Genomic DNA, 21831 nt, shown 5'->3' on the forward strand with positions numbered 1-21831 from the left:
ATTTCCTTTGCTGAGGATCCTGCAGCTCTGTCATATTCCAACCATGATGTATAATCAAACTACAACACTACTCCATCACATTTCTGGTCAGCTCAGGCATACAGCTTCATCAAGCAGCAGTCTTTGCAAGCTGAACAGCTTTGCTTACACAGGAGAGGGGAAAAACCAAACACACCCATTTTCTAAGTCAGGTAACTTCCAAAGAAAAAAAAAATAAAAATCAGACTCTTTTATTTTTGTTTAAAAAAATACGTATTTGCAGTCATGTGCTAGTTATCATAGTTGTTACCAGTTTACATGGAACTATACAGTGCTCCAGGTTAAATATTTAAGATAACTTAGGATATGAATGGCCACTTAATAATTTCTGGATTAAAAATGCTTTTCATCAGGACGTGCAAAAAAAAATTTTTCAAGTTAGCAATTAATGCTGAAGTGGTATAGTTTAAGTAATGTGATACATTAAACTTTTGGTCATGAGTAATTGTGTACAAAACATAACAGTATTAAAATACATTATTTTCATAAAAATACAGTTGTGACACTTTATATCTAAATAAGACATTTTTAGAAAGATGGTATGAAATATTTGTTATACAAAAGCATTTTCTTATAGCAGGATTATGTCATAAGTTTTTAAAAATTCTATCCAAGCGCTTAAAAGCGGAGTGGTTTTTTTTAATAACTGTGATGCACTTGACATATAAAAGTATATGCTGTGTGTACACAGTAGCATTACATTTACTGTACTTGAAACTGGTCAAAGTACAACACTACATGTGGAACAGCTGAGTTCTTATATACCACTGAAACTTGTTCAAGAAGATAAACATCCCATTCTTGTTGCTTAATAATGCAAGAGGAAATTACTCTTTATGCATGTCTGCTGTATGCACATACAGAGAATAATTTCATGCTACAATTTTTTTGCCAGTCTGACCTGTCCAGAGGCTTTTTTCAGCTGAAGCCAACATCTTCTCCCTCCAGTCTCATCACCTCCTCAAACACTTGACTAGTGTAAGCCACAAATAATAAGGTTACAAATTATAACAGGAGCTGACTGGTATGATGTCCAACCGAAACAGACTGTGTATCAGCTAACTCTACCCAAATCACCGATTTTAAAATCCCTATTAGAACACCAGTGTTTATTTCCTGTGATGAACACTACATGCTTGCATTTACACAAGTGACCACTTGAAATCCTGGATGTCAACAGTTTAAAACCACAAATTAGTATATAATTACTTTAAGGCATGTAAGAGCACCCTAATAACTGACACTGAGTGGAAGAGACTTCCCTTCAGAAAATTTTTGTCAGCTGCCTTCTCTTCTTTAGAGATGTCAAATCAGTATCATTTTGGAGAGATGACAAGAAGGAGAAATGCAGAAAGTTAAGAACAGATCTGGTAATTTCAGTTGTTCCTAAACAGTTTTGAAAGCTGTGATTTACTAGTAAAATACCTCAGTTAAAAGGTATTCTGGCCAAATCACCAATTTGTCAGTTGGACTTACCACTAGCTAAAAACTAAAACAAAAAAAGAAAGAAAAATAATTAGATACTACATCAACAGGACAGTACAGGATCAATATTGCCTACCCCTGAGTAGGATTGGGTATAGCAGCACCAATTGGAAAACATTCTGCAATGCCAGCACTGCACTGTAGTCCTATACTGTGGCACAGCTTCATATGACCACAGATTATTCTTTAAGAGCACTTATTTCAAACAGTATTAGACACAAGAATCCCTTTAGTTGCATTGGTATTGAAGTGGAAAAAACAGTGAAAATGATATAGTGGGCTATACTATTAGTACAGTCCAGTTGTAGTGTTAATGTTTTAGAGCTGTGTTCCAAACTTGGTAAGCCACTGTCTTCTGTGAGACTATTTGCCTTTTGGTTTTCAGCACCAAAAGAGCCCAGTAGAAATCATGTTGTGCCAGTTTTGAGCAAGATGTCCTGTAAGTCATCTGGCAGCGCCAGTATAATATCATTGATGTGTGTCTGCAGCTTTTTCAGTGTGTCAGTTTTCACAGGAAGATGTTCTCTGTCAGCCTGCAACTGCAAAGATACCAGAAAACATGATTTCTACTAAAATTGCAAGTTTACCTTAAGAAATATTGAAGTCATGTATTAGAAAATATGGAAAATGAATTCCTCATTTGTTGACTGAGTAGGAGTTTGGACAATAGCAGGTTTTCTCAGCAATCATACAACAGTGAGAGCAACACTGATGTGGACTTTCAGTTATAAAAAGAAAATTTGGTTTTCTTCTTCCCTGGGGATTCAGCTCAGTTCCAGAGTTCCAACTAATTTAAAAAAAACCCCAGCAATACAATGCTTCCAGCATAGCTGGCTGATGTTGGGAAGCCAAATAACTTTTCAGGCATGGCTGAAATTGACTGTTTTTGTTTTGAAAGCCTGAATGAATGATTGACTCTTTACCTACATCAAGAAGAATATTTTCATTTATGTACTTGAAAAAACAACTATATAATGCTTTTATGTAGCTAAGTCATGTTCAATTCAGTTACTTACCAGTTTATTTTTTAACTTTAAGACAAGATCCACCGTTTCTACCTCAGTATGCTTCTGACTCCAGAAAACCAAGTTCTAAAATTAAAAAAAAATTAAGCGTTTAAATATTTATGGTTACATGTGTAATTTTCAAAAGTAGTCTTAAGCTATAACTAATGTTCAGAATAGGTATTTTCTTTATTCCTATGCCATTTGCTAACCTCACTTTACCCATGCACTGTCTTTACTGTGAGCTGCAAAATCTACTTTATTTGCCTGTTTGCCCAGTACTTCACCTAATAGCAAACTTGCACACAAACACAATACAAATAAATTAAAGGGGGAAAAAAGTCTTGCCAAACAGGTTTAGTTTGAAAAAGAGCATCTACAATGCAAAATGGCAGTGAATGATTAGCAAATCAGAACTGCCAGCACAATGCAATATTAAAGCACTTCAGGGCAGTGCTTACTGTTTCTAGGGCATTAAAGGAGATCACAGTTGATAACTAGTAAGATACAATCAAGTAAATTTTCTTATGGAAGTTCTGTTCCCCTACCCCCTTATGACTCACCTATGAAAGACATTTGTTCATGTACAGGGAAACATTTCTTTTGTGGATCAAAAGAAAAAACAATAAAGAAGCAGAATTGGTAATAAATTTGTAACACATTTCCTTTTCTTTGATTAAATCAATGTCAAATACAGTTGGATAGAGTCTATGTTGTATAACTGACCTGCAAATTATTTGGGCTGCTCTGTTTGAACAATCTGTTTGGATTTGCTACATTGTACTGTTTGGGAATTGACAAGGCAAGGGATAACAACAAATAGCTTTTGAAAAATAACCAGAGCAATCTTGTTTGCTTGTTTTAAAGCTGTGGCATTGCCTTCCTTTATTTTTGTTCTTCCTATTCCCTCTCTAGCTGTACAATGTCTTCTCCTCTTGCAATTCCTTTATCGGTTGTTCTAACTCAAATTATATTGATACCCACTTTGGCTTCTTAATTAAGGAAGGGATCTTACAACATAAAAATATTTATCTGGCATTTTGTTATATATAAACAGATTTCACTTCTCAGCTTTCACTTACTGTGGATCAGTTGTAGGCTTATTTACTAACCATGTCTAATTAGCTGTCAATTAGCATGTCAAATTCGCTGAATTTTTACCTTTAAAGCTACGAACTATATCACAACTGAAAGTATGTTGTCAAGGATGCCAAGGATGGAAGCTGAACAAAATAATATTACCAAATAAGAGGAAAAAGCTTTTTTTGGGGGGTGGGTGTGTGTATTTGATTTTTAAAATATACAACAAACCAAAAAGTACTAAAGTTATGTTTTACAAACGATGACAGTTATGACAAGTGAACTGTATTTCATATTGTTCTCTTGCTGTGTTAGTTCTAGCTTGTACTTGTTTAACAAATTCATGTTTTACTAGATCAGAATTCACAAAACTGTCAAAAATTTCACGTTCAACCTATGAAAATGGGAGTAAAACTGACTTGTGGGAGAATATATTTTTATTGCAAGAGGATAAATATAATCATAGGCACACATTTTTCTAACCTCATTACAGAGTGCTTCTAAATGAAGGGCCTCTAACTTCTGTGTCATTTCTTTCTGCCGGCTCCTAAACCAACCATCAAAGTTTGGCGATTTCAAAAAATGCCTGGTAAAACACCAAAGAAAAATACATTTTATATTTTAAGTACAATTTGGTAACAGGGTTTTTTACATCATCAAATGTAATTATATTTGAGATTGAAGAAGGTATTAGAACCCTTTCTCTACTTTCCAAAAGATGTAATATTCTGAAGTAGAGATTAACAGGTGCTTCTATTAATTAAGAGAAGGATTGAGAAAAGAAGGTAAAGAACGTGTCTGAAACACAATAAAGATTAGGAAATTTTAGGAAAAAAAAAAAATCAAGGCTCAGTTTGAAACAGCCTAATTTTTATCTTTGTGTTTTATTGGAAGGAGGAATCAAGCTAGGACCAGAAATAAAACCACAAATAACACTATCTAATAATCTACAGAAACCTGTAACGTTAGCAGAGAAAGAGATTTAGGCAAGTAAAGTATACTTAGTACTATCAATTTCTATTAAAGCATATATTCTAAAAGAAAGCCTTATTCAAATCAATCCTGATTGTAAGTTTGCTCAGGAAAAAAACAGTATTAATACTACTGATGTGTCTTAATTTAGATAATTTTTTATGCTGATGAAATAAATTACCTGTAAAGTCCTATCCAATCTCCCTTTAAACCTGAGGTGAGCTGTGGTCCTGCTTTTTCCAGTGTCTTCATGAAGTCATCTTGGCTAAACTGCCTCAGCTGTGGTGGACTCTATGGAAAGAAAGAAAATAAAAAATTAGCAGACCTTAATTTCTCCGATCACCAATTTCCACCTCATTCAAATTATACTTCCTTACCTTCCAGGGTGATATGCATTTCTGCAAAGGCATTAGGCTTGCCACATAACGTTCCTGGGGAAAGGAAAAGGAAAGGTTGTTTGCATAACCAGTATTAAAGATACACAGTCCACGTGTGTGTTTACTTATTGCTTGTGACCACAGCATTTTCTCTTCTCAGTGTTAGTACAGGGTGCGGTTGTGCGTATTTACCACATGAGAAGACAAGAAGGAGCTTATCTTATACCGATTGTACTTCCCAACTCCAGAACTTTAAGGCAGCAAAGTTCAAGAAGGACATGAGGCAAAGAAGGACAGGAAGCAAACATACACATAGAATATCTATATCCTGAACTTCAGCCACTGGTAAACAATCTCTCTTTCCTTTGGGAACAGTCCACAGGTACCTTCATATCATGGGTGATTCCAAACAGCAACCACACTTCATATCAAGTGTTTGGAAGAGATTTTCTGAGTCCCTCACCCAAACATTAGAGTTAGAACTAACCCACGGAACAGTGTCTGAGCTGTGGCCATCTCTGCTCTAGCAAGGCTTGGCACAGGCATGGCCAGAGCCCCAAGGTGTCCAAGGCACAGGGAGTGGGGCCATGGCCAAGTGTCAGGTGTGACAGCAGGAGGCACCTGTGCCTCGCCAGCTGGACCCAGTACTGGACCCAGGCTTGATTCCAGGGGTACACTGGAGAGCTACTGGACTTAGGGTAACTCCAGAAAAACTACTCCTTGTTACTTACGTAAAAACTCAATTAGTCTAAGAACTCACTAATGGAATAATGAAACTTTCCGTCAATTCCAAGAAATACCGCCGAAGTATCACACTCTGTGCTTCCGTAGGACGTTTCTGTTGTACTCCCTTAAAAAAAACCAAAACAACAAAACACAGTCAGTCTGTTACTCCAAAGTATGTAGGTAGTTGTGGTGGGTTTACTTTTCATGAATATTTATTCCAGTGTTTCTGTATTCATTTGCCATAAGCCCACACACAGCACCTCCTACCCTGAACCTGGAAAGGAAAGCAGTAGCATCAAGTCCTTTTGTAAAGAAATATTTGTCTTTGCAATTACTGATTTTTTTATTTTCATGTAAAGAAACTCAAGGAAAGAAACGTTTCTATAAACAACTGTTTGCAAATCAGTTAAAATTTGGTAGCTCTGAGTCTTACGTGCCTCATGTGTGAGACTTTTAGACCAAAGAGACTGCGGGTGGCAGAGGATGGAAAACCTCAACAGATGAACAGATAAATACTTGTAATCCTCTAAACTATTAAGCTAATTTATTGAGTCCTACCATTCATATGGTTATAGAAGCTGCTAACAAGGCAGCAGCCCTTCTACAATGAGGGTGTATATCAATCTATTTAGTTATGACTGGGGAAAAGGAACCAGAATCCAATTTCATTTTGATTACACAAAGTGCAGCCTTAAATGAAAACACTGTACAACAGTACACAAAACACCACAAACCAGTTTCCATTAAGAAGTGACCTGCACCATTACCTTTTGCAACTGCTTAAGGATTTCTTCATCTTTGTTCAAGTATGGCTTATAAGAGGTGTAAACACCTAAAGAAAAAAAGCAGCATATAGCCAAAGGAGAAATGAGGTATGCCTTTTAAAATCGTAACACTGGCAATTTAACTCTGAAGTTATTACCAGGTTTGGAGTCCAAAGTTTTTAGGTTCTTCAGTTTTTTCACTTTCACCTGCTTTGGAACTTCACCTGCCAAAACACATAAAGTCATCTTACTTGAAGCCTATCTAATATTGTAAGAAACATTAGAAGCATTGACAAGAATCCAAGTACATATCCAGAACACACATGAACGACAGCAAATAAGACTTTTCACTTTATATAAGGGTTCCTTGTTGAAAAGAAAAAAACCAAACAAAATACCTGAAAATCAACAAAAACACGAACAAGCAAAAAATGAACCAAAAAACCCCACAAACAAAACCAGCAAAAGGATGACCTTCCAAATCCAAGAAGCCAAATAAACATACGGATATATAGCAGTGAATAATTGTTTTCTTAATTTCATATTTTTATTCCATCTTCCTTTGTTCCCCTTAGTGTAAATGCTTTTGGGAAAAAATCTTTGGTATCTTGGCAAAATTAAAAATTGTATAGAGGAAAATAAAACAGTAGCCACGGATTTAGTGTTGTAAGAAAATTAATTTAAGCCTCCTTTGTCATAGGCCATACTAAGGGCTTTTGTTTTGTTTTTCCAATTTATCCTGCTCCAACCAGTAACCCTAAATCCTGCTATCAGTCTTGCAGCCTCAGCAGAACCTTCCTCCTAAATCTATTTGGATGCTTGACTTTAGAAACAGTTAAATTGCTATTGAAACTGCAGAGTGGGGGAAAATGTAAAAAAAAAAAAAAACAACAAAAAAAAAATCAGAAGCTCTCTCTTTATCCCTAAAGAAATAAAATATACATTTTTCAAGACAGGTCAGACAGATACATCTCTAGAACTTCCTGACTAAGCATTTCCCATAACTACATCAAAACTACAATTTCATACTTAAAGCTGCATATCAGATTTGAAGGCCACCTGTTTATACGGCTTTTCAGAGTTTAATTAAGAGTCTACTATCCAAACATTAACTACACAACAGTGAAGTAACTCCTCCCCACACTACCCTAAGCCCCCACAGGTATTCTGACCATAGACAGACATGGTATTTTAAAGTAAAGCAAAACCTTGCCTAATTATATTGAACACAGTATGTAATCCTTAATTAATTCAGTGTATTCAGAAATTAAAATTAACTTCTTCTGCAAAAATTAATTTTATGGTGTTTTATCTTAACTACATATTTATGCATTCCCACTGTCAGAACAGCATAGTGAACCTGTCACAGCAAACAGCTACATTCAGGAATTTCATACAATAATTAGAGTGGTGCAGTATTTTACTACAGGCTGGCAATTGACATGTTATACAAAGATTACATCAAAATTCTACTCAATCATGTAAGGAAATCATCCAGACTGAACAATTAATAATTACTGGAATATTGCCAAATTAGAAATATATTATCAAAATATTGTCAACAACTTTTTATATTACTGTAACATTCAAACTTAGCTTTCACACAGGTCTTATGTTCTGTGCTGGCTGTGACTGATTTATTACATTCTACTCACACTAAAATTAACATCAGTAATATATTGTGTCTCATTTTAATACCTTATTGGTAGAGATACAAAATCAGGACTCTGTGAAAGGTAGAACGTTATTACTAATGAGTATTACTACCTTTTGCATTTAATATACTAGATTTGACAAGACATAGAGAAGTCAAGATTCTAATTTCACTTGACAGATTTACATCCATGAAAATTTAGTTAGCATTAAACTACTGGAACATAATTACGTATGTTTGTAAATAAGTAAGCACACAGTTAGATCCCATCACACAGGATTGTAAAAGATATTTTTATTTTACCTGGAAGTTTGATATCTCCAATTCGGATAATGTGAGGCCAGTGCTGAAGTGTTTTAGCAAAAAAGGGATTTGTCACCCCTAGAATGACAGATGGCCTAGAAAAATAATGACAATGTTTAAAATACAACAGCAACAGCTTTTGCCCTAACAAATACAAAAGGTAAACTTAAATTCTTAACTTGAAATTATTTTCCTTTGGTATTTAAGAGAAACATTTTAAATTGCACATAAGAGCACAAATGTTTATCAAAGTTTCAAAGTTTTAGAAAATAAGACAGAGGCATCTTAAAGTACAAATGGGAGTGAAGAATAAAAATTACATCATCTGCTTAGACTTGGCTAAATTCTGCCCATTTGCAATGGCGAGAACAGGGCATTATCTGTTATTGGAGTTTTGTGATGTGTTGGTTTTTTGTTGGTTTTTTTTTTTTTTTTAATGAGCAGGAATCTGACCCATATTTGAAAGACAAATTGCTACTTTTCAAGGTTTGATTGTAACAAACTCTCAGTGCTTGAATGTGCACGTCATTAAGAAAATGAGACACTTAATATGCCACTTGCTTTAAGCAGTAGTTATCAAGTGATGCAGCACAAACACATTAACAGCACTATGCCCCAGCTCACACCCTGCCAGATTTTTCTGTCTGCTCTGTGCTTGGCATCTGGCTTGGGGGGTACACAGGGGCACCCAGGGAACAAGAGGCAATAAGAGCACAGGGCTGCTGCTACAGCATAGGCCTGCAGAATTTGGGATTTATAGCACTGATATGATGACATAGGAACATATTTTTCAATATAGTGGTTTCCACCCATTTTACAGTCAAACGTCAGCTAAGGAATATAGCAACAAGTCTCACTGAACCTGCCATCTTAAAAATAAGTTATCATTTTGTCAGATTGGTCTTAAAAATCACAAAATTTAACACTTTCTGTACACTATCCTTAAGTTTCCCTGCCCCCCTCTTACTAAAGTAATAAAATACACAGAATTGGCATCATTTGGATTCTTCACCTTCTTAGATCCACGGCTTTAAAAACCTATTTCCAATTTTTCCAACTGTTTGTTTTCCATAAGAAAGAGCAATTTCAGCTCTATTTCAAATACTAATCCATGTAGTGACCAACCTTTCTATTTTGCTACAGTGGATGCAATTTTGAAACACATGCAGTTTAACCAAACTCTTCCTGGAATTATTTTTAGAAACTAAATTACATACTGCGTAACCATTCCCATGGAACACAATCTAAAACATATTGCCTATGTTTATGTGTTTTTCCACTGCTCTATCTCTGGAAATACATCAGTTGAGAGGAAAACTACAGTAAAAAAACCAACAAAGCAAACAAAACATCCAAATCAACAACCTCTGTCTGTTCTGATATTAGAAGAAATTTATCTATTAAAAGATCAGTGAATCTAGCATATGCACTCCATTCCCAAATCAAGCTACATTTAACTAACATGTATTAAGAAATACTGGAGGCATATGCTCTCAAAATAAGAGCAGGATTTAAAAGAAATAAAGAGGAAAAAATGTGTCCTTAAAGCAGTTTTAAACATCACTGGTTTTGGACATTCACATTCTTAAAAAAAATAAGCTTAATTTCTGAATTATTTACAATAATAACCTAATAAATTTAGTGAAGAGATATTTGATTTTTAAATTGTCTCAGTTAGGACACCAACTGACTTAGCTTTACAAAACAGCTGTATGGATGTTGGATTCTACAAGTCACTTTGTTTTGCAGTTAATTAAAAACTAAAACAATTACAGCAGAATTTCCAAGGAGCTACTCTGGAGCTGGTGTTGCACAGACAAACCCTTATGGAAAAGCAAGAACTTTTCTTGGGTTTCACACTTGCAGTTTGACTCATTCTGTAGAGAAGTATCCAGTGAAGCTCAAGCCTAGTTTAATTATGGCATTGTTTCATAACTTCTTTGTCCTATCTAACTGGAATGAAAACTTGTATCAGTTGTTTACTGCACACTGAAAGATAAATCTTACCAAAAAAAAGTCTAAACCTTATTCTCTAATGATAGAAAACCAGAATAGTTAACAGTATTTTAATCCTAATTTATGGTTAGAAGTGGTTTTGAGCAACATCTTCCCCAGAGAGTTTTATTTACTTACGGGGCTTGTGTGCGAGTTGTGTATTCTTTGAATTCACTGTCGTGGATGGTGAAGTATGGCCTGAAATCACTGCAGTATTTCAGTGGTGAAATGCAGCTGCAAGGTACAAAGAGGATGAGCTTGGTTTATGTATTCAGTGCAAACTTTCATGAAAGACACAAGCAACTCTAAACTTTGTAATGCTTTTTCACACTGAGATCAAATGAAGGTCCACTCAGCTGCAATGTTACACTGACTCCCTTTAACATTAGTTAGGAAGCTGTACTACATTTACCTAACAAGGGCCAACACAGTTTCTGAAGACTCTGCTGGTGACGGTGCCATCACAACAAGTGGTTCTCCCAGCAGCACCAGCTCCCAAAGCATCTGAATGTGAAAGAACACTGGACAGAAACACCTAAAAACAGATTGAGGTATTTTAATACATTTGACATCATAAAATACATATTTCTTCTGGTTAATAAAGGGATAAAAAGGAAGTTTGGAGTAGTATTTTAATAGTAATTTGAAAACATAAAATACTCTTGTAAAATGGAACATTTAATGAACTTGCTCATTTATTGCAGTTTCAGCCTGTATATTGTCCAAACTGTGTTTTGGCAAACTTCACAGAAAAAGAATATTAAAACCAACACTGATAAATGTCGCATACAAGCAATGAGACATGTTAAGGAACTGTCATAATCAAAAAACGTGGGAATTCACAACTAGGAATAGATCAGCCCAAACTCCTACCTGAAAAGATCTACTTCATGAACAGTCGGTAAAGCCATGGAGATCTGAGCATCTGCCTAAAAGACATCGCAATGCTTGGTTTTTAGTCATCAGAACACCTAGGTATTAAATGAAATGGTTTCCCTTAAATGCTTACAGACAGTAGACAGTATATAGCCTAATTATTTATGTACTGCTGCAGTATATAGCACATTATCTCCACAACTACCTTTGTGTTCCATGAGCAAGATATCCCCCAAGACAGACACACACCCCCCCCCACTTACAGGGATGTGACTTTCAGTCCAGAAAAGATATAAAATACTGAAGCTGTTTTAAACAACTGCACGTGAACTTACAGGCATGTGACTTTCAGTCCAGAAAAGATATAAATACTGAAGCTGTTTTAAACAACTGCACGTGAAAGCACAGACAGATTTGTTTAATAACCATCTCCTATGACTAAAGACTTTTAATTCTAGATTCATCCTCAAAAAAACCCAAATTATCCAAACATTAAAAGATTGTTCAGGTTAGTAATTTTTTCAGCCAACTATCTTCTTCCAGGACCTGGATATCTATCCCTGCTTAGGGTAACTGGGTTAGAATATCCTTTCTATAAGAATCCAGATCTGGACTCCTCCATTCAAAGTTTCAAAGACTGTGGATTTCATTATTATCAAAGTGTATGACAATTTGCTACCAATCTTTTCTAACAAGTTTAAAGTAAAAGAATGAAAGCACATCTCTAGCTTTGTCTGGGTTTATATACAATATCAGTATCTAATCTCTACCTGGTGCATATTCTGTACTATCGGTGTTGTTCCAGGCTTGTCACGATATGTTGGAATCCGCAACTTGGAAAGAAAAAGAAAGATTTATTTTCCCCTGTATTGAATCCAGCAGATACTTAAAATGCTGACTTAGAGATAATTTGTAATATTTAGAGAGGATATACTGCAGCATGATGCTTGTTTACAGAACTTCCACCTACAGAATTTCCAATTGCAAATTGAATATTAGAATATGAAAATAACACTCTAGTTAAAAAAGAGACTATTGGTAAAATAAGTCAAACTTGTTACTGTAATTTCAATTAAAATACCTCTAATGTTGGAAAGAATGATCTGAAATAAGGTCTTGGGGGTTTAAAACGGTACAGAATTACTTTTAGAAAAAATCCTCTCCTAAAACATTAAGATGTTCTGGTGAATGAGGCAGAATCCAAATAGTCTGAACACAAATATACTTCTCTGGTCTCACAGTTTGCATCTGTAAGTCCTGAGTACTAGAAATGTGGTCATACTGGAGGGTGGTATGCACAAATGGATGTCATTTACACACAACACTTAAAACTGCCCAAGCAGAGTAAGAAAACAGGGACACAGTATCACTGGGCAGTAATTATAGTTTTACTCAGTTTAGGAATGCAATTTCAGCTCTCATGGGTAAGAATTATTTATGAGATAAAGGCAGGCAATACCCAAACAAGATATATCTGACACTCCTCATCATCCAGCACCCAGAACTGTTTTATTAAATTTCTGCTTTCAGAACAGCTTCAGAAACTTCTTTCTCTCCCTGGTGATGGATACGTCTTACCATAAACTTGAGAGCATCTGCTGAGAAGGTACTTCTGGCTATAACCTCCAATTTCATCAAACCCATTTAATGGCATTTCATATGGAGATGTTACGACTCCCAGTGGCCCAGTTCTTAACCACTGTTTAAGCTCTACACTTCCTCCCCATGCACTAAATACAACTTCTTTAATAGTTTTCTTCAGACATATTTCATTGCCATTGAAAATTATAAACAGCACAAGCAATTATTTCTGCTGTGTGGGCCAAAAATGATTTTTACTTGTCCACTTTCAGGAACGAGAATGATTTTCATCAATATATTTAATTTGCTTGACTGGAACTTAACTCTCAGTATTTTCAAGTGCTACTTTACGTTTGATTTGACAAATATAATTAGCACTAAAGTCTCCTAGAATACAAATTGCAGAGGGATGATACAGACACTGCAATTAGTAGTTGTACTGAAACATCGCTTTTTGTTATCTACAAAAATTAAAAATTAACCTAAGCACCATAAAAGATCCTCCCCCCAATCAAAGCACTGAATCAGGATCTTCCAGACCTTCACTCTGAGTGCAGTAAACATCTGTTTACTGCTCTCAGTAAACTCCTGTTTGGAAGAACAGGACAATGAAAACAAGGCACAAGGCTGTGAGGACCTGTACAGTAAAAGGTGGGGGAAACACCCTCAGAGAAGAGCAAGTGCAGGAGTACTTACCTTCATTATAACACCCATAATCGGCAACTGCAGTACTTTCCCTGGTACTGGTGGTGGCCAACGATCAACGTCACTACAAACTGAAAGAAAATATGAGAGTTTCTGTAAGCTATAAACCATGATCACAGAGTCACCTTTGTGCACACTGCAACTTTAAATTAGTGCTAATAGTCCACAGCTGTTCTACTTGTCTCTGGATCACACTAAATAAGTTTTACAGCCTTTCAGACATTCTTTATGTATTATTCCATTAGAACTGTAAAGTTTTTAATTTCAAGAAAACAGTGTTCTCTGGTCTTCCATTTTTTGTAGCAACAGGACTTCCAATTAGTTGAAGAAATGTTATCTGCAAAACCACAAAAGTAGGTACTAAAAAACTTTGAAAAGAACACCTACATTTATGTACATTGGCTACTACTGCAGAACCAATAAATACCAGCCGTTAAGAAAAAAGTTGGCTTCTATCTTGGCTAGAAAGTTCTCCAGCATTTTCTTGTAAACCATTATGAATATAATACATAATTCTCATAGTTTCTGATTATTTTGCTCATAATACAACCTCTCAAGAAAACAGGTGATTGAAAAATGCAATTCCTTCATGGTTTATGCAAATTGTTGCTCAGTGAAAGCAAAAAAGCGAGAAAGTTGGATGGGGCAGGCACAGTACACAGAACAGAGCTCTTTCAGGCAAAGAGCAAATAACTTTCCTATTTGTCCTTCTCCAGCTCTTTCAGCTCTGCAGTAAGACTGAGGCACCTGCTACCAGTGCTGCTCTGTTGCTTTTTTCATTTGGTCAAAAAACAAACAAATCACACACACAAAGAAAAATAAACCTCAAGCAAGATGACATTTGTACAGTTGCTTAGCAAAAGTTGTCAGACTGCCCAAAAGGACTTGGGCAACGAAGAGTGCAAACTAAGGATTGCCATCAGCTCCTTGTGCTCAACAGCTGGTCCTGAAACACACACAACCCTAGATGTGTTTCAGGAAGGACCTCCAACTCTCCCAGGGAGGATCCAGAATTCAATTAGCTCTGTTCAGTGATCTAGAAGTCAAGCCAGTTTGCTAAAATTTCAACCCTCTACCCTGCAAGAAGACAAAACCACAAACTAGAACACAACAGTGTTGCTTATTTCTCCAGAACAAGTATGTGATAGTGTAAGAGCTCCGTTGTAAGATCAGTACCTGCTTCCAGGAAAGCTTCACTTTTTTCAAAATATTCTGGCGCTATTTGCTTGAGCATGGTACGAAAGAGATGGACATAAGGCAGCTTGCTGATGAGGACCAGCGACTGGAATAAGGAGTTACAAAACAGAAACACAATTTCAAATTAACACTACCCCTTGGTTCTACTGCACCTGTTCCCCTCAGACAACACCAAGTGTGACTTTTCTCACATATGCAAGCCAACGACACATCTGACTACAGACAAACTGCAAACAACCCCCAAAACTTCCCAACTTTTTGTTTTTAAACACAGACACAAAACTATCTCTTCTGACAGTAGAGCTGGAACATAGCACAGCTGATGTAAAATTAGACCAATTTAACATAAATTAATAACTAATTTAGTTAGAGAGCAAGACAGTTTTCCTGTTCCTCTGCAGTCACTGAAAAATAATTAATTTGCAAATTAATATTTACCTAAAAGAACTGAAATTACCTTCTGGAAATAGCCTCTTTTTAATGATTTGTCTCGAACTTGTCTGAAATACACATAGCCATAGTAATATGCTGAATCTTTCTGCAAAAGAAAGGAAAGAATTCAATACAACCACCTGATATTGCCCCCCTTTCTGAAGCATTCAACAGACAGTTTAAAAGCCTATTCCCCTGCAAGCTCCAAAGTTGATTAGCTACAATAAACTAGAAGGATTACTGTGTTTATTGGCATAATCTTTTTTCAGTAAGTACTTCAAAGAGAAAACTTCAGTGTGTGGAAACAGCTGTGCTTTCTGGCTTTACTATTTTTATATCTACATTCTCCAGACACACTGTGAAACCAAAAATAGAAATAATTTCCTGAGGAATAAATCAGCATTAACAATTCTGCAAAGTAGCGCTAAAAAGATTTTAGCAGTTAAAAACCTTAAAGCCCTGACTTGAAGAGATAAAACCTAGTCTTTCAATGTACTAGTTTTACAAAAGATTCTTGGAATATTACAGAAGTAGGCTCTCACATTTCAAAGACCAGACATCAGCTTCACCCTTCCTACAAACAGGAATTCAAGTGTTGGCCACATAAACAGAACTAAATTGAGTTTGAGAATCAGGCTTCCAGAGGCCTCAATATTCCCTATGGACATGATGAGAACAACTTTTGGCCGCTACCTCTTTTAGGTAACTGCTCCATCTTCAAAAAGTGAAGGGTGGAAACTCAGAGAGATAGCCCAAGTTGCTTGGATTTTTTTTTAATAACATTATTAAGCACTTCGTATTTCCACAGCAGTAATGGTTCTTACAATTTGATCTACAGGTTTCTAGTCAATAATGAAATAGGATCTGGGCTTCAATTTAATTCCTTGTAATCGAAAATCCATACTAATAAAACTTAAAGAATAGTTAATGAAACTAATTATTATTATAATTATAATAACATGCTACAACAAACATGAGTTTTGACTTTCAGGACATCCAGTTCAGAGATTTTTCTTTTCAAACATTATATTTAAAGGTGAAGACCCACAAATTAACATTACCCAAAAGAAATTTAACTTCATTTTTTCTCATTTCCAACCTTTAAGTAAACTGGTAGATCTCTATCCAATTGATCCAGAAAACAACACAATGAGACCTTCCTTCCAGGAGACCGTCGGAATCTAAAACAAAACTGTGTGTCCCCAAGACAACCTACATGGGGGAAGAAATAAACAACAAACAGACAGTGTTCTGAGTTTGAGCCTTGTTTAACGTGAGCACTTGCTTACAGCCAAAGAGGTATCAGAGTTTTGGTTCATTTATCTTGCATTGCTCTTGTGAACATTTGTATCTTCATAATTTTATAAGTGAAAAATTTGGCACCTTTGGCAACAGTAAATATACTGTCCACAACAAGGAAAGAAAGTCACTGCCTCACAGTGACTATCATGCCCTCAAACAGGTCAAATGGCTGTTCTCCTACTGGCATTACCCATTTCATCGGTATGCCTGTATAGTTTTCATCATCTTAGCCATGTCGTTCCTCTGCTAAATGGCTGCACTTTGCCTCTTTTTTTGACACCATACAGTTCACACAGAAGTCACACTGTAGGAGTGCATTATGCTGATATCTGTAAATCCACAGGCAGGTCTAGGATTCATCATTTTGAAAGCTGCAAAGCTAATTGCTGAAAACTAAGTGAAACTGAGTAGGACTTCCCAGTAATATCCCCAAGGAGTGAAGTTTTCCTTCATTTCTATCAAAATGAAATTCTTAAAGAAAAATGTAACTAATTCTCCAGGGAACTGTTCACCAGACTTGAAACTTCAATTTCATTTTCTCTTTCAGTCACACACATTCTGCTACAGCAAGCACAGACAGCCCAGCCCCTCAGTCAGAGGCACTGGCTGTGCAGAGCAACACTGACATGCCCAGAGCACCCAGCTGAGTCTCAGAACCCCTTGAAGCTGCAGTCAGAAACCCTCAATGCACCAAGACAAAACCAAAAGCAGCAAAACATGGTGTGATGGGATAACTATCTAATTCAAATAGATAGTGAAAGCAAGTGCTCAGCAACAGATCCAATGATAAGAAGAAAAACCACAGCACATGACAATAACACAGCACTAAATATTTGCTTCAACTTTTCAAAGCTTGTTCCCTTCATCCAAAGAAAATACCTCACAAACTACTATATAAACCTACACACAGAAGACCTAAAAGTAAATTACCCTTAATCATTAATGTGTTGAAATATAATTCAGAGTATCATGTCTTCTTATGTAGCAAGCTCTTCCAGAAAAGATTGGTAAGTGTCTGTAAATGTCTGTTCTACCCATGCAGAGAAGGTCCAAGCATTATTTTAAGGATAACTGTACTGGGAAACTCAGCTTAAAACCACAAAGAGTGTCATCATCTAGTAGCTGACTAAAACAACTTTCCCCTCTAAATTCATAGCCACAAGTACTGGAATAATATCTCTTTGTAGTTGTAAGAGAAAGAAGTTGAATTAACCTTTTGAGCCATGAAAACCTGGGATGGACTGACCTCACATTTAGCTGCAAGCTAATAACTTCTTTCACTGCTATATTACATCAAGCTTTCTTTTTTATGTTAAGGCCTATGATGAAAAAATAAATCCTACCAGACAGGATGCACTTCCAGCCTTGTGGAAGGCAGGTTTTACACAGGGAACCCCTCCTACACCATTTGAAACTTAAGCCTACCAAGATTGATCAAGAACCAACAGTTCTTAATAGGGACACTATAAAAAGCAAAAAAGTGGGATTTTTCCCTGCTGAAAGTAGAACCTCCTTACCTATTCTGCCTAAAGCAACTTTACTACACTCTTATTTGAAAAAATACACCAAAAATTTTTAAGAAAGCAACCTTCGTCACTAACACATGATTTTGTGCCTTCAAGACACCTTTTAAAGACTGAAGATACAACCATTAACAATGAGAGTAGTGAGAAGATATCATTAATTCATCTTCTCTTTCAATAACAGAAAGAAGCTCTGCCTCTATTTACATACAGAATAGCAACAGCAGAGAAAATATCTTAATTTTAATGACATTTAGACAAAGGAGAAAAACTAGCCAAAATACTTTATAATAAATTACATAAGAGAGAGCTCACACACATTAAAAGCACAAATCTGCATCACCCCCTGTCCAAGCTGTTACACTGCAGAGCATCCACAAGCAGAGTCAGTGCAGTTACAGGCACAAGGCTGGTCCTGCAGGTTTTGATTTTTGTATAGAAATAAACGTGAAAGTGAGTGTCTGTACTTCTGCCATATCTTTTTGCAGGTGGTCCAACCCATCAGCCACATGCCCCAATTTCTCTTTGGGAGCCGAAGTTTAGATTCAGGAATAATTAACAAGCAGGACCACACACAGGCACAGCAAGAATGGAGAAGATGGCTGAGGTTTTCCCTTCACAACCATTCTTTCTAAATGCTTTTGAATTTAAAAGTCAGATTCACTGTTATGAACTTAGAAAATATTTAGTGCTTCATGAGAAGAGGGTTCCATATACTTCCATTTGTTTTATTAAATCCTTCAAATTCCGTGTCTACTCTCCTTTCTACAGTGACAATACTATTATTTTGTTTAAAGAGCAAAATTAAGATGTTCATTCTTTACTTGCCAAGTATTCTGAAACGTCTGCACAAATGTCACTGGAAGGTCTTACACACTTACATAAACCGGAGAAGAATCCTCAAACCTTACTGCAATGCAGACAGTTGCAGTTTTATATTTAACCTTAGCTACAACATTTCTGTATTGAAATATTAATTAAGATATATAAATACATATTTGATCTAAAGCCCAGAATACATCCTGTCAAATTCTATCTTTTTTAACACAGTTTAGTCCCACAACAGATGACTACAGAGTAAAGGAAGCACTTACCCGAATTAGAATCTGGAAAAGACAAATAGCAAATATTGGTTTTCTAAAAGGTAGGGAAAAGAAAAGAGAGCTGTTATATTTCCTGAGATATAATGTATTTATATATTTCCTAAGCTAAAACCAAATTATATACAGCAACCATGACTTACCTCTTTATCTGTGAGTTTGGAATGTGGAGGATATATTACCTACAAGAAGAAAATAGTATTATTTTATTTGAAAACAAGCTGGGTATAAGCAGTAAGTTTCCATCAAATATTTTAACAATACAACCCTTGAACACCTTCCTAGCCTGAGGACATTTTCAATTGTAAGCTATTAATATTATGTCTCAGTTCTTATCTTCATATGCTTTTAAGCTTTCTTGATCACCCATCTTTACAAGGTATTTTGGATGCCAGTTAAGAGACCATAAACATTCATTTAAAAAGGTGTATTCAGAATGTATATTCAGAGTACTTGAGATTTTTCGTGCAAAAGGTCTCAAAGGAGAGCAAGATTACATCTTTTAGATTTAACTTGTACATGCAAAATGCACTAGATTATTACCTTTAAAGCAAACACACACTGGTGTCTGAAATCTGTTGCAATCAAAAGTTAGGTTGGAGTAACCAAAATTCAGCCACAAAACACCCTCTATATTAATACTAACTCTTGGAGGATGAACACTAGCCCCTAATGACAACTGTGAAAGCTCAAGGAATAAACTCAGTGGCATGGCTTTTTGTACTTACAGAAAAAAAAAGATAATGTAAAAAGTTTTTGCAACACAGAAACCAAAAGTGATGCAACACAATGTAAGATGTGGAAGCATACATTACACTTTTTATTTAAAAAAAAAAAAAAGAATGTGCAAAATCAGTGATTATGCAAGCAAGTGAGAACAGAATATACAGGAAAGAGGACAAACCTCAGATACTTAAATTTCACCTAAAAAGGTCCTCAAAACAACCCACTCCAAAACTACTGAAATGAGTGGCTACCTTGCAAGCAAATGAAATTTGAAATAAATTCCAGGATTATGTTTCAAAGGTTTCAGAGCTCCCAAAACTGGGACCTAGTCCAGGAAATTCAGAATGCAGGAACAGTAGCTCCATGCAGAGTCCTCATCTTACCATACAGCTAACACCCCCTCATCTCATTTAATCTTGTTCTACAAATATAAGTAAATTTATCTCCTGATAAAATAAGACTATCCTGCTCTATAGAAAACAACAAATATACCCACTGGCTGATCTCTGACTAAGCACCTTTCTGTCCCCCAGCCATAAAGTCTCCAGTGCATTTTTTTCCCCTCAGTCTCCTACCAAATGATGTCCAGCTGTCTAAGACATTATGAAGGAAAGCATTTCAGCAACTAAAGCTGAAAGCAGACACGAGTGGAACACATGCATTCTGCATGTAGCAAACCCATCAACCATCTTTTTTCCAACTCTGAATATTTTCCTTTGCTATCTTATGCTAAGAAATACACTAAATGTAACTCTCTCAGTAGCTGAATGATGCTGAAATTATCCACATTTAATCAGAAGATTGGCATACAGACTTGAATGCATACTTCTCCTCACTAGCAGGTGTTTCTTCCCAGAATTCCTATATAAACTGAAAACTAATTATTCTTCCTGCAGCTACATTGTGGAAAAAAAACCCCAGGCCTTAGTTCTGTAAACATTTTAAGTTCCATTTTAGGCATCCAGTTAAATCAATGTGCCTGTCAACAGAGGGGTCTGCAGCCAGGACAGAGGCCGTGCTTCCCTCAGCCACTGGGCACAGCAGCTGCCCAAGCCACAGGTTACACAGAAACGTTTGTCTTTGTTGTTAACACCACCTTATAACATCAAGAAGAGAACTCAGATAATTAGCACAGTATGCTGGCGTTTTATTTGCATTTATCTTTGGTGAACAGTTATGTATTTTACATATTATAGTAGCTGGATTAGTTGAATTTTAGGCTAGTCTGCCATGCATTTATGCTGGCATCCCTTCAAGGCGAGGCAAAGAAAAAAACTTTCCCAGCAGACCAAGAGTTTGCTGCGCAGTCACATGGTGAACAGGGTGAAACAGGATGTGAAAACTGATGCGAACGATAGTTCTTCTCTCCGTTTCTCAGCGCTGTGAGCTCCCTGCGCACTCCCAAAGCAGTGCCACAGCTGGCCCTGCCCGTGCCCTCGCTGCATTCCCAAAGCAGTGCCACAGCTGTCCTGCCCGTGCCCTCGGCGCATTCCCAAAGCAGTGCCACAGCTGGCCCGGCCCTTGCCCCGGGCGCCTATTCCCAAAGCAGTGCCACAGCTGTCCTGCCCGTGCCCTCGGCGCATTCCCAAAGCAGTGCCACAGCTGTCCTGCCCGTGCCCTCGGTGCATTCCCAAAGCAGTGCCACAGCTGTCCTGCCCGTTGCACAGAGAGCACAGCTGGCAGCCGCAGCCGCCGCTGTGACACTGCCACGGCCCGGCATCCAGCTTGTGTTGAAGGGAAACTCTTCAAACCTGTAGAGAACCTTTTCACACATCTCAGTGACCTGGAGAACGCTGTTAATTATGAAGACCACTCACATTCTCCTTATTATCACGCTTTTTAACACCTAGATGTCATGGAAATCGGCACTATTCGTATGCAACGAAAGCCGACGATGTACTTCATACAAATCTCGGCACGCAAACCATTATTAATGCAAACCATTAACAAGGGCCCGCTGACAGCACAAGCAGCACCATGAGAAGAGCTG

The 21831-nt window shown here is 36.7% G+C and overlaps 1 protein-coding gene across 1 annotated transcript in view; it reads right to left on the reverse strand.

Annotated features, from left to right (window-relative positions):
* Positions 1–214: 214 nt before the first annotated feature.
* Positions 215–21831, reverse strand: part of DENND6A (DENN domain containing 6A) — a gene marked incomplete at its 5' end in the record, with an annotated part of 28091 nt that continues 6474 nt past the window's right edge. The window contains 19 exons of the mRNA XM_017732503.1: positions 215–2063; positions 2541–2615; positions 4092–4194; positions 4762–4871; positions 4958–5011; positions 5718–5807; positions 6451–6515; positions 6606–6671; positions 8405–8499; positions 10538–10633; positions 10812–10934; positions 11273–11328; positions 12046–12108; positions 13553–13632; positions 14738–14843; positions 15216–15296; positions 16290–16402; positions 19110–19152; positions 19259–19297. Coding sequence (XP_017587992.1) covers positions 1932–2063; positions 2541–2615; positions 4092–4194; positions 4762–4871; positions 4958–5011; positions 5718–5807; positions 6451–6515; positions 6606–6671; positions 8405–8499; positions 10538–10633; positions 10812–10934; positions 11273–11328; positions 12046–12108; positions 13553–13632; positions 14738–14843; positions 15216–15296; positions 16290–16402; positions 19110–19152; positions 19259–19297 — 1590 coding nt within the window. The remainder of the gene's footprint in view (positions 2064–2540; positions 2616–4091; positions 4195–4761; positions 4872–4957; positions 5012–5717; positions 5808–6450; positions 6516–6605; positions 6672–8404; positions 8500–10537; positions 10634–10811; positions 10935–11272; positions 11329–12045; positions 12109–13552; positions 13633–14737; positions 14844–15215; positions 15297–16289; positions 16403–19109; positions 19153–19258; positions 19298–21831) is intronic.

Source organism: Corvus brachyrhynchos, unplaced genomic scaffold (assembly GCF_000691975.1).
Source record: "Corvus brachyrhynchos isolate BGI_N302 unplaced genomic scaffold, ASM69197v1 scaffold4, whole genome shotgun sequence".
NCBI lineage: Eukaryota > Metazoa > Chordata > Aves > Passeriformes > Corvidae > Corvus > Corvus brachyrhynchos.